General features: G+C 49.2%; 1 protein-coding gene across 1 annotated transcript; it reads right to left on the bottom strand.

The window, feature by feature from the left end:
- Positions 1–1,704: 1,704 nt before the first annotated feature.
- On the bottom strand, positions 1,705–10,822 carry LOC102121355 (keratin, type II cytoskeletal 2 oral-like). Its single transcript, XM_074007697.1, is given in 11 exon segments — positions 1,705–1,712; positions 3,294–3,386; positions 4,379–4,783; positions 5,068–5,102; positions 5,786–6,008; positions 6,669–6,792; positions 7,305–7,356; positions 8,056–8,208; positions 8,546–8,640; positions 9,348–9,408; positions 10,794–10,822. Coding segments are annotated over 11 exon segments (1,278 nt in total).
- Between the last annotated feature and the right edge of the window lie 930 nt (positions 10,823–11,752).

An 11,752-nucleotide genomic window follows, 5' to 3' on the forward strand; every position in this document is an offset into this window, starting at 1 on the left:
AGAGTGGACAGCTGCAACCCTGGTCTAGGAATAGTGGCCTTTAATCTCCTTGAAATGAGAGCATTTTGACCTGTCGTCAGCACAGTGGAGGCAGTGATGTGACACATATCAGGGAGAGAAACCTCTTGTGACTGAATAGAATCTCCTAGCCTTGGCTTGCCCACCCTTGGCCCACTCTTCTTCCTGCATAAGAGCATCACAGCCAAACATATGATGGACAGTATCAGCCCAGTCCTTCATTTTACAAGGAAGAAATGGGTACAAAGACAAGGACATGGCCAAAGTTACCCAAAAAAGTTGGTGGTGCAGATAGAACTAGAGCTTGGCTACCTTCCCCTCCCTCTGAATTCAGAAAGAATAAGGAGTCCTGTGGGAAATTCCCAGGTGCCTCTGTTCTCCTGCAGCCTGGGAGAGATAGATGTATGGGGTGTTCCACCTTCAATCTCTAACAAGCCTGAATGCAGGGGTGGGAATGTGGTGCCAGGCACACAGGAACATCTCTGGTGAATCCTCTGATTTCTGGGTTAGGGTGTGTGTTTGGGGCAACAACTAGGGCCTTAAGCTCCTCCTGACGCCCAAAACTAGCCTGGATGCCACTTTGACATCCGTTTAACTAGAATCTCAGAGTCTGCCTAGAACATAAGAATCGGGCAGTCTCCTTCCTTCTCGGTAAACCCAATAGGTGCTCTTGGGCCTGGATATTGTCTAGAGGCCTCACTAAGGGCAGCTTGCAAATTCCCATGGCAAAGATCCAGAGACAATATTGTGCCAAGCATGCCAAAGCTCTTCCATCCAACATGCTGGAAGTCATGACTATTTATACAACCATTTATTTATTTATTTATACAACCATTTATTTGTTTATAATTCGCCCAGGCTGAAATGCTCACTGCAACCTCCACCTCCCGGGTTCAAGTGATTTTTGTGCCTCAGCCTGGCAACTCTCTTGTCTCTGAAGCAAAGGGAGCAGCTAGGCAGGTGTGGCCCCAAAGGAAAATAAGGCTACAGGTTAGACTTGGATTGAATTCCAAAAGAAACAGTGAGGTCCCAGCAGAGGAATGGCGCTGTCTGGGCAAAGAATGCTTCTATATGTTGGATCAAAGAGGATGGGCCAGTCTCAAGGTTACAGGGCTAGTTAGTGGTGGGGTGGGACCAGCATCCCAAGTCCCTGAGGGTAATATGAGACCTGCCATCAATTCCAGGTTCATGTCTCACTTGACCATGGTGGGAGAGATTACAGTGCTTTATAACCGTAAGGAATTTGCAGTGTGTTATTCTCTTCATTTAAAGAATAGACAGGTTCCCGAAATGTTGGCCATAATCAGTGATGACCCTTTATTGAGCTCTTACAATGTGCTAAGAATTAAACAGATGACATGATTCCATCCACACAACTGCATTTTACTGATGACTTTTGTGTGAGGGGTCAGGAGGATGGCCAAGCAGCCTGTTCAAGGTCACACACTCCTGGTAAGGAGTGGGCCCAGATTACACCTGGCAGCTGGGTTCCAAAGCCTGAGAGTTTCTTGCTGTACTATCTTATCTTCTGCTTTATGGGGCAATTTAGGAGGGCTTCAGGTTAGGCCTGCTGGAGTTTGAATCCTGGTGCCATCCCTTCTAGTTATGTGACCCTGGACGAGTTCATTCATCTCTCTGTGCTTTCATTTCCTCTTTTGTGAAGCAGAGGCCATAACACTGACTACCTCACAGGGCTGTGAAGATTAGATGGGTTAATTCAGATAAAGCTCAGCACATGTCAGGCAAGTAACAAGAGATCATCCACTTTAGCGATTATTATATTATGACAAAAGCAAATTTCTATTAACCAAACTGCATTTTCCATCCAGCTTCCCTTAAATTAGAATGTTGCCATAAGCAGGAAACTCTGACCCCGTAATATATTGTAAATCATATAAAAGATGCAGACAAGCTTTTCTTTAATCATCTATTTAAAGGAACATGGCAATTATTGATGAGTTTGAAACAAGCCAAAATTATCTCCTCTGTCATTAAGCTAAAGGACAATCTCTCCAAGCTGCATTCACTGCTTAAGAGGCACATGTGGGCTCGCTTTTTCTTGTTCATTTAGAGAACTTGTTCACCATAGAGAAAATTTCATCATAACTGAAATTTCATACCCTTTAACCAACATCTCCCCATTTCTCCCACCCCTACTTCCAACCCCTGGCAATCACCCTTCACTCCATTTCTATGAGTTTGACTGTCTTAGATTCCACATGTAGTGAGATTCTAAGGTTTTGTGGTTTTTGTTTTGTTTTGTTTTGTTTTTGAGATAGGGCAGGGTTTTGCTCTGTCACCCAGGCTGAAATATTCACTGCAACCTCCACCTCCCAGGTTCAAGTGATTCTCATGCCTCAGCCTCCCAAGTAGGTGGGATCACAGGCATGTGCCACCACGCCCAGCTAAAATATTTGTCTTTCAAAGTGTGGCTTATTTCACTTAGCATCATGTCCTCCGTTTGTCTATGTTGTTGCAACTGACAAGATTTCTTCCTTTGTATGGCTAACTAAAATCCCATTGTGTATATATTCTACATTTTCTTTGTCCATTTATCCATCAGTGGACACTTGGGTTGAATTCGTATCTTGGCTATTGTGGATAAAGCTGCAGTGAACATGGAGGTGCAGATGTCTCTTCAAGATAGTGATTTAATTTCTCTTGGATATATATTCAGATGTGGTGTTGCTGGGTCATATGGTAGTTCCATTTTTAATGTTTTGAGGAACCTCCATACTGTTTTCCATCATGGCCGTACTATACCAATTTACCTTCCCACCCACAGTGTACAAGTGTTCAACATCACTAACCATCAGAGAAATGCAAATCAAAACCACAATGAGACATTACTTCACACCTGTTAGGATGGCTATATCAAAAAGATAAAGGATAAGAATGAGGGCATGGAGAAAAGAGAATCTTTGGACAGTGTGCTTGTTTTTGAGAGGTGAAGCCATAGCCCCTCCCAGTGCAAGCTGCAGTGGACAGTTCCCAGGCTTCCTCCTCTCTGATTTAGACTATCCCAGATAAATGTTTCACCTTAGAACTGGAACATTCTCTGTTGAAGCTGTAGTTGTGTGCTGTTTTTCTAGTGTGGTGAGCCTTTGGCTATCTCTCTCAGCTTTTTGTGTACTTAGCTAAGAGTTTCTGTGATCTGTTATCAAGGAATACTATCTCTTTCTCGCTGTCTCTGACAACCTTCCTCAGTCCCCCACACTGGTTAGTATTTTACGAGGAAGGCTGTCGTGCATGTACGCCTTTGCATGTTTGCTCACCTTTTACTTCTCCCACTCGCATGCCCCATACCCAGCACCAAACCTCTGTTCTATCCAAGTATTCCTGGATCTGCCTGGATTCTGTACTCTCATCTGCGGTAGGGGTAGGGATGAGGGTGGGGGTGACCTGTTACCAGACCATTTGAAGTTCTTTGTTCTCATAACTCTCAATATTTGAAGGCTCCGCCCCACATCATATCAAACATGTTAACATACATCCTCGGCATATATAACTTTTGCCATAAAACATTTGAATTTTTATAATTGCTTTTGAAAATGTTTGACTACCAGCAACTCCTTTGATTATAATTAGCTGTGATTCCTGGAGAATTTCAGATGTATTTCGAATTACTAGAAAAACAAGGAAATCTAACCTACAACTTTTTTCAAATATAATGAAATGTTTGTGAATTCAAATCTGAACAATTAGGACGGTGGATGTATGTCATCCATAGTATCTCCTGGGTGAAAAGGCCCTGCCCCTCCAGCCTGGGAACTCTCAGTACTTCCTCCCCAGGATCCCCCTCCCAGCTCAGACCAGAGCTGTGTGTGTGAAAGGGACTGTGAACGACCCACTGGCCACAAAGAAAGTCTTAATGACTTGGAATCCAGAATGAAAACTCTACCATGATGTCTGAAACAACGCACTTTATTGAAGATTGTACAGAACAGAGAATTCCTTTCTTGAAGCCAAGATGGGACAAGTGCCAGTCTTGGGAAATCAAAGCACCAGCAGGAAGTGGGGACCGGGGAGGCCCTGCCTACAGGGAGAGGAATGGGCCGGTTGGAACTGTCCCATAAGGCAGTGGGACATTGGCTGGGGTGGGGGCACTTTCAGGGCACAAGCGGTGACATGGCTCAGAACGTGGGCACTGCCTTGTGTGGGTGGATGTTTTTTCAGATTTTGTTTGTTTGTTTAAAGACAGGGTCTCGCTCAGTTGTCCAGGCTGGAGTGCAGTGGTACCATGCTAGCTCAATGCAGCCTCAAACTCCTGGGCTCAAGTGATCCTCCCGCCTCGGCCTGCCAAAGTGCTGGGATTACAGGCATGAGCCGCCGAGTCCGGCAGAGGAGGGTTTATGCCTACTCATCCATCCCGGCAACTTTCGGGTTGCTGCGATGCCAGCCGTCTGGGAATGCGGGGCTCCGGGGCACAGGTCAGAAGCAGCGGAGGGAAGGGGCCCCGCGGGGGTGCGGGGGAGCTCAGAGCGGGGCCCGCCGGAGGGCGAAGGAGGCTGGTCCAAGGACGCCTCTGGCGCCGGGTTCAGAATTTGTGGCGGGACCGCCGGCTCTGGGAGGAGTTTTGTGAGATGCTGGCCGCGCTGCTGCTGCCGCCGCCGCCACCCCGGCTGGCGGCGCAGAAGTACCGGAACCAGAGAAGCCTCACCGCCCCGCGGAGCTCCCGCCCAAGTCCCAGCCACTGCGGCCCACGCTACCTCCGCGGGCCCCAGCTCCGGCTCCTCCTCCCAGGGCGCAGCCGCCGCACCTATCTCTGCAAAGAGAGTCGGGGTCAGGGAGCCTGGCAGTGTCTGCTCCGCACGCCAGCCCCTCCCACAGTCCCAGGCCGCAGGTCTTCCCCAGGGTGACGCCCCGCGGAGATCCGGCAAGGCGTGGGGAGGACAGGCTTCAGGGAGGGGAGGGGAGGTCTCCAAAAGCGCCACCAACAGCTCTTCCAGCCTGCAGGCTGGATGGCCCCGCACCAGCGCTGGCACATGGCTTGAGAAACTGCATTCGGAGGCCTCCAGCCCCTTCCCAGAGAAATAACCCAATACTCACCGAGGCTCACCGAACTCTGGTACCTCCCAGACACCCTGTGGGGAAGATCAGACAGTTCGCTCAGTTCCTCCCTCTCCCTAAATGGCCTTCCTTAGGTCAACAGCAAGGAGAGCCTTGGTCATCCCACTCCCATTCCCTCCTGATTGATGTAGAGAGTGAGAAATAAGCTGGACGAGTGCTCAGAAAATCATAAAACACATTGTTCTTTCTCTTGGGTAAGGTTAAAGTGTTACTCTTTCCACTGACATCTCCCAAGGAGATACAGACCAGAGGACACAGAACATTTCTGGACCCACCCATCCTCTCCACCTCCTCAGGATACTCTTCATTTAGCAAAGGCTATTTGAACCCACATGGGACAGAGCCCTATACCCATGTGCCAGTGTACGGGAACCCACTCTTCAAAAACTTACAATTAAGGCAGTAATAAAGAAATGGCCTAGAAGTAACATTTATGTCTATGACCCTTCATCTTTGCAGACATACATTGTATAGCTAAAACATAGGACACTACCCCAGGTAAGGCGCTAATGTGTTCATATGGCATAGGAAACACAGCTTTCTTGGTGTGACAGCATCTCCCAGCCCTGAATAAGAGGCTGTGCCTGCCAATGGCCACCGCCACCTCCGACAGCACGCATAGCTCCCACACCTGGCAGCATGCTCAAGCAGGAAAGCCCCAGGCTTCGGGCCTCCTGGGAACCAGACGGACTCTCACCTGCACTCCTTGTCCTCCAGGAGGGTCCAGTAGGTGGTGGTCTCCACGTTCAGGGCCAGCTTGACATTCATCAGCACCTGGTACGTGCAAAGCAGCAAGGCCAGGTCCTCTTTGGCCTGCTGCAGTCCATACTTGATATCCTGAAGCCTGGCATTAGCGTCCTTAAGGGCCACCTCCCGGCACTGCTCTGCCTCAGCGATGGTCATCTGCAACTTGGCGTTCTTAGTGTGGGGAGCCAGGAGTCCAGTTTAGATTCGAGTGTCATTCACTGATGGCCCATCCTGTGTGCTTGCCCTGTGTTACCTGATGTTGGATAAGTGAGGAAACCCCAGGCACTAGGGTTAAAGGCTACACAGCTGGTCAGCAGAGAAGCCTGGGCTTGGATCTAGGTCCTAGCTCACCAGGGAATGGGATTAGAAACACCTGGCTTCAAGGGGCTGTACCAACTCAGGAGGAGCCAGACCCTTCCTGTGCCTCTCTCCTTTTTTGTGGGAAAAAACTGAGCATCTTCTGAAAATTTCCCTCCTCCAGGAAGTCTTCATGAATTATCAGAGAAACCTTCCCTCTGCCTTAGCCCATCTAGATGTGGGCTTCCTTGGCTACTTCCCCAATTCAGTCTTCAACAGTCAACTTCTTTCTCCAACCATCTAATGATATCTGTATTCAGTTTCTATCCCATATCAACCTTCAAGTCCCAGGGAAGCAGAAACTAAATCCACATAACAATCTTAGTTCAGCGCTAGCCCAGCATATCACCCAGGAAATCTTAGTGTACGTGAGTGTGGGGCGTGATTTCACTTCGTGTAGGTGCTAGGCCTGAGTGTCATGATGGAAGCATAAGCCCACAGCCCTGGTCATGTTCTTGTCCTCCTCATCCCCATCTGCTTCTCGATGCTCTCAATCTCCACCCACAGCCTTTGGATCATCCTGTTGAGCTCCATGATCTCACTCTTGGTGTTCCTCAGGTCATCCCCATGCCTGCTGGCCATGGTCTGAAGCTCCCCGAGCTATGTCCAGAAAAGTCACATTTCCAGAAAAGGGGTCTTATAGGTCATCTGCTTCAACACCTTCATACCACAAATGGAAAAATCAGAGCACAGGCGTATGCAGACCCTGTGCTCTCTCCCTGCATCAGAAGTCCTGTCTTCCAGAACAGTAGCTACTGTTTGTTGAGCAGTCACACCACCCTCTGTTTTATCTCATTCGTCCTCACAACAACTTGATGAGAAAGGCATTATTATCCCCATCTTATACAAAAGGAAAGCTGAGACTCAGATTGCCTGAGTTCCATGACCAAAGTCATCCAGCTATGGAGTGACAGTGTGGGCACTTGAATGCAAACATCCCAGATGATGGAGCCAGCTTCTTTCTTAACCAGCAGAAAATCCGGGGAAGAGTCAGATGTATATGGACCACTTCTGTCTCATTCAGATTTGGGGAATGGGAGGGAATGTACAGAATTCCCTGGGCCTGTGGAGTTAGACTTTGTCCATCCCCCTCCCTTGGCTGTTCCAGATACTGGCTTCAACACCTCGGTGTGATCAAACCAGAAGCGCACGTAGATGCAGAGCCTTTGTGGAGGAGAAATGGAAGAGTTTCTAACACAAAATAACAATAAAGGGGATGCAGCAAGAAAGATTTAGGTTGAGAATTTGTCAGCCTTGGTGCTATTGACATTTTGGGCACAACAGTTCTTTTTGCAGAGGCTGGCATCCTATGCATTGTAAGATGTTTACAGCATCCCTGGCCTCTACCCACTAGATGCCAGTTAGTACCCCCTCCCCATTTTTAGGTATGACAGTCAAAAATGCCTGCAGATATTTCCAAATGTCCCATGGGGGAAAATCGTACCTTCCCCACCCTCTGTTGAGAAGCACTGGGTTAGAGAAAAGTCAGAGCTTTCTGACTGGGAAGAAAGCTTTCTGTTAATAAGACCAGATCAGTGGGAAGATGAGGTAACTGCCATATGGAGATGTGGGAAGAATGGCTTGGAGGCAGGGTCTGCTCAACAGGATGATCCACAGGTTGTGGGTAGAGATCGAGAGCATCAAGAAGCAGATGTGGATGAGGAGGACAAGAACATGACCAGGGCTGTGGGCTTATGCTTCCATCATGACACTCAGGCCTAGCACCTACACAAAGTGAAATCACGCCCCACACTCACATACACTAAGACTTCCTGGGTGATATGCTGGACTGTCTAGGTAGATTGATGGGGGAGCAATATTCTCCAAAGCTACATGATGCTGTCACCCGTCTTGGTCTAGCACAATGCCTTGGCCTCAGCCTTGCTCCTCTGGGCAATCTCATCGTACTGGGTGCGGACCTTGGCAATGATGTTGCCCAGGTCCAGGCAGTGGTGGTTGTCCATGGAAAGAACCACAGACATGTTGCTGGTGTCTGACTGCATCTGGGACAGCTCCCACAGGGCCAAGCAAACGTGCCATCTCCTGAGCAGACCCACACCGGGCTGCCCAGCAGAGCACGGGAAGCCACCAGCTCAGGAAAGGGGTGCTCAGGACTGAGGAACCACCACTAGAGGCTTTTCTGGAAGGCAATGGCCACTTCTACAACAGAGGAAAGAAGGTGAGGAGGCAGAGGTTTGAATGGTCCAGGCAGAGAGCAGAACTACCCACAAGGGTGGGCCGGTGTCTCTCTGGTCAGGACAGACAGACCCACAGTCCTGCTGGACTTCTAAATGCCCTCCTCTAGGAGGCAGGGCAGGTGAGTCCTGAGGAACGGCAATGAGGGAGACTTCCAGCATCATAGAGGGCTGTCAGGAAGTTGATCTAACCTGTCATCCTCTCCACCTTGGCCTCCAGCTCCACTTTGGTCATGTGGGCAGCATCGACGTCCTGGGAGATAATTCAGTCACTGTCAAGACTAGACAACCTGTGGCTCTGTCTAGTCCTGCATATTATGGAAAGGGGCAGGAAGAAGGGGCCACAGGGCCCTGCCCCTGGGAGCTCCCACTCAGAGGAAAGGAGACCCCATCCAGGCACAGGCAGCTGCACCCCTAACATTGCTAAACCAAGTACTCTGCAGGCTGGGCTGGTGAACGCACACCAGGGAAGGGCACAAAGAGACTGTAAGGCGAGAGGAAGAATGACGTCTGGGGCTGGGGCCCTTACCCTGAGACAAGGGGAGAAGAATATGTGAGGAAGGGGGTCTGAGGGACAATTTAAATTTGCCACACTCAATGTCTCTTTCTTTAAGTAACTCCTGGGAATGCACTCCTAATAGAAAAAAGAAAGAAATTATTTCTTCCCTTGGTCCATTTTGTAATCACAACTCAAGGCCTAATCAGATCCATAAACCCTACATACCCATCAGGAAAGGACTTGGCAAAAGTCTGCTGGGACCTTCACACCCTTCAGCAGGGGTGGGCAGGGAGCCACCGGGGCCTGAACCCTGTCTGGCCTCCTCCCTCTTTCTGGCCCTCACTTGCAGGGCCTACAAGAAGTCCTCAGATCAACAGCACTAAGCTTCTGCCTCTCCTCCACCCTCAAACCACTCAGGTTAGCAGGGCTTTGGGGTTGGAAGCTGGGAAGGGGCCCCTCACCTTCTTCAGGACCACAAAGTCATTCTCTGCAGCTGTGTACTTGTTAATCTCATCTTCATACCTGTGAGAAAAAGGTCACCTGTGGTCTGCCTTCTCTCAGTCATCCCCATGGCCCCAGAGCACATCCCATGAATCACATGGACTCAGGGCTTGTTGTCCTACCAGTTTAGCCCAAGGCCTGCATCTTTCCAATGCATTGCCTTCTGGGTTCAGGTAAGACCCAGTTCATTCTACAGGCATTTACTAGCACTTTGTATGTGCCAGGCACCACTTAATAATAATGATAATGATTGGACAGTGAAGTAGATATCCCTTCCTTGTGGGATTCTATTGTGATTGATCCTAGAAGGCTTTCTGGAGAAATTTTTATTTTTTTCAACTATTTATGGTACCAGAGGGAGATGGCTGAGCTGCCAAGAGCTTTCAAGGGAATTTTCTGGTGCCAGCTCTGTGTACAGCAAGTACAGTAGCACCATGGGCTCTCCATAGGTACTTAGTGAGCATTCTACAGCAGACGCAGTCTCCAGGAAGATGTTTACAATCCTGGGTACACTGCACTCAGGTGGGAATTAGAGAAAACCACAGAGAAATGTCTCTCAAGCAGACCTTTGCCCAAGAAAGATCCTAGATGCACCTGAGTCCTGCATTTAAACTTAACCACTAGCTAAAGATGTCTCAAACTTTTATCTGCTATGAGACATTTCTGCACAAAAGTTCAAAGCTAACCATATAAGCAGGGGAGTAAATATCAATCAACTGGTCATTCAACAAACATTTGCAGAGCACCAAGCACATGTCAGGCCTTATGCTAGACACTTGGGATTCCAAAATCTCAGAAGCCCCCTTTAAGGATGATAAGGGTTACTACTGAGACCTTGGGCAGCCAAACCCACTTGCTGTGGAGGAGCTGCATTTTCAGCATCACTTTCTGTTTTTCTGTAAATAATTTTTTTTGAGACAGGGTCTCACTCTGTTGCCCAGGCTGGAGTGCAGTGGCGTGATCTTGGCTCACTGCAACCTCTGCCTCTTGGGCTCAGGTGTTTCTCCCTCCTCAGCCCCCCAAGTAGCTAAGACTACAGGTGTGCACCACCATGCCTGGCTAATTTTTGTAGTTTTTGTAGAAACAGGGTCTCACTATGTTGCCCAGGCTGGTCTCAAACCCCTGGACTCAAGCAATCCACCTGCCTCAGACTCCCAAAGTGCTAGGATTACGGGCGTGAACCACCGCACCCAGCCTCCGTAAATAAATTTATCCAGACACTGAGATGTCTGCTGGGAACCAGCTAGGTACCTCTAGAAGGTCACTTAATTTTCAAGAGCTTCACCTCTAAAAAGGTGTGATGTTCCAATGGTAAGACTAACTTCTTCAGCTTCCCCCAGGACACATAGGGAAATGGGACCCCGCAAAGAATCACTACAAGCCCTTTCTGTGAGGCCTCCTATTACCCCAGGGTCACAAAGAGATCTCCACACATCGTACCCCAAGAGTACTGATGACACTCTCAGCAGCTAACCAAGCCCAGACACCACACAGTCACCACTGTCATTGCCATGTTTTCCCTTGCGTGGAATATCCAGAACGCAGACACATAGACCATTCATTCAGCCAGGCCCTTGCATGTATACATGCAAACAAGCCTCACATGCCTTCAACATTTGCAGCTCCTCACACTAAAATCTTCCTATGAGAAGCACCTAGGAGGAGGTGCCCCTTCACCCTCATCTCACATCGCAAAGCTGATGGCAGGTCGACTCATCCCTCAAACACAAATTCAGCTTCGGCAGAGTAGGCCTCTCTTTCAAAGACGAGCAGCTTGCAAGTCTTCCGAGATGGAGGGGGAGTTCTGTGTTTGAGTTTCAGAAGGCGATGGTTAGGAGACCTCAATGATGGCAGCCAGCAGTCCCTGGAGCAGCAGCCTCAGCAGCCCCTCTGAGGAGCCGCGGGACGGGGCACACAGAGGGACAGCGCCTCCATCCAGGGAGGGCTGCAGTGTTTTCCTCACCTGCTGCTGTACTAAGCAGGCCCACCACTGCTGAGATACCACAGAGGGCTTGACATATTGGGTGAACCCACAACTTCCTCAGACTCATAAGGAGAAGAGGGGAGAAAAAGACCAATACAGTTGAGCCAGATTTCCTCACTGTCTAGCTGGCTTGAGATGGGCTCACCTGTCGACGAAGAAGGCAAACGTGGTTGAGAGTCTTGATCTGCTCCCACATCTGGGCCTTTACTTGCCCAAACTTAAGTAAGACTCCACGTGGAGGGGCTGCAGAAGGCTCCGGTTGACAGTCACTTCCTGGATTCCACCCAGAAAGCCACCTAGATCATTGAGGTCACTGAGGTCACCAAAGCTGCCAGGATCACCAAAGCTTCCAGAGCCACCAAAGCCACTAGGGCCACCAAA

Source organism: Macaca fascicularis, chromosome 11 (genome assembly GCF_037993035.2).
Source record: "Macaca fascicularis isolate 582-1 chromosome 11, T2T-MFA8v1.1".
NCBI lineage: Eukaryota > Metazoa > Chordata > Mammalia > Primates > Cercopithecidae > Macaca > Macaca fascicularis.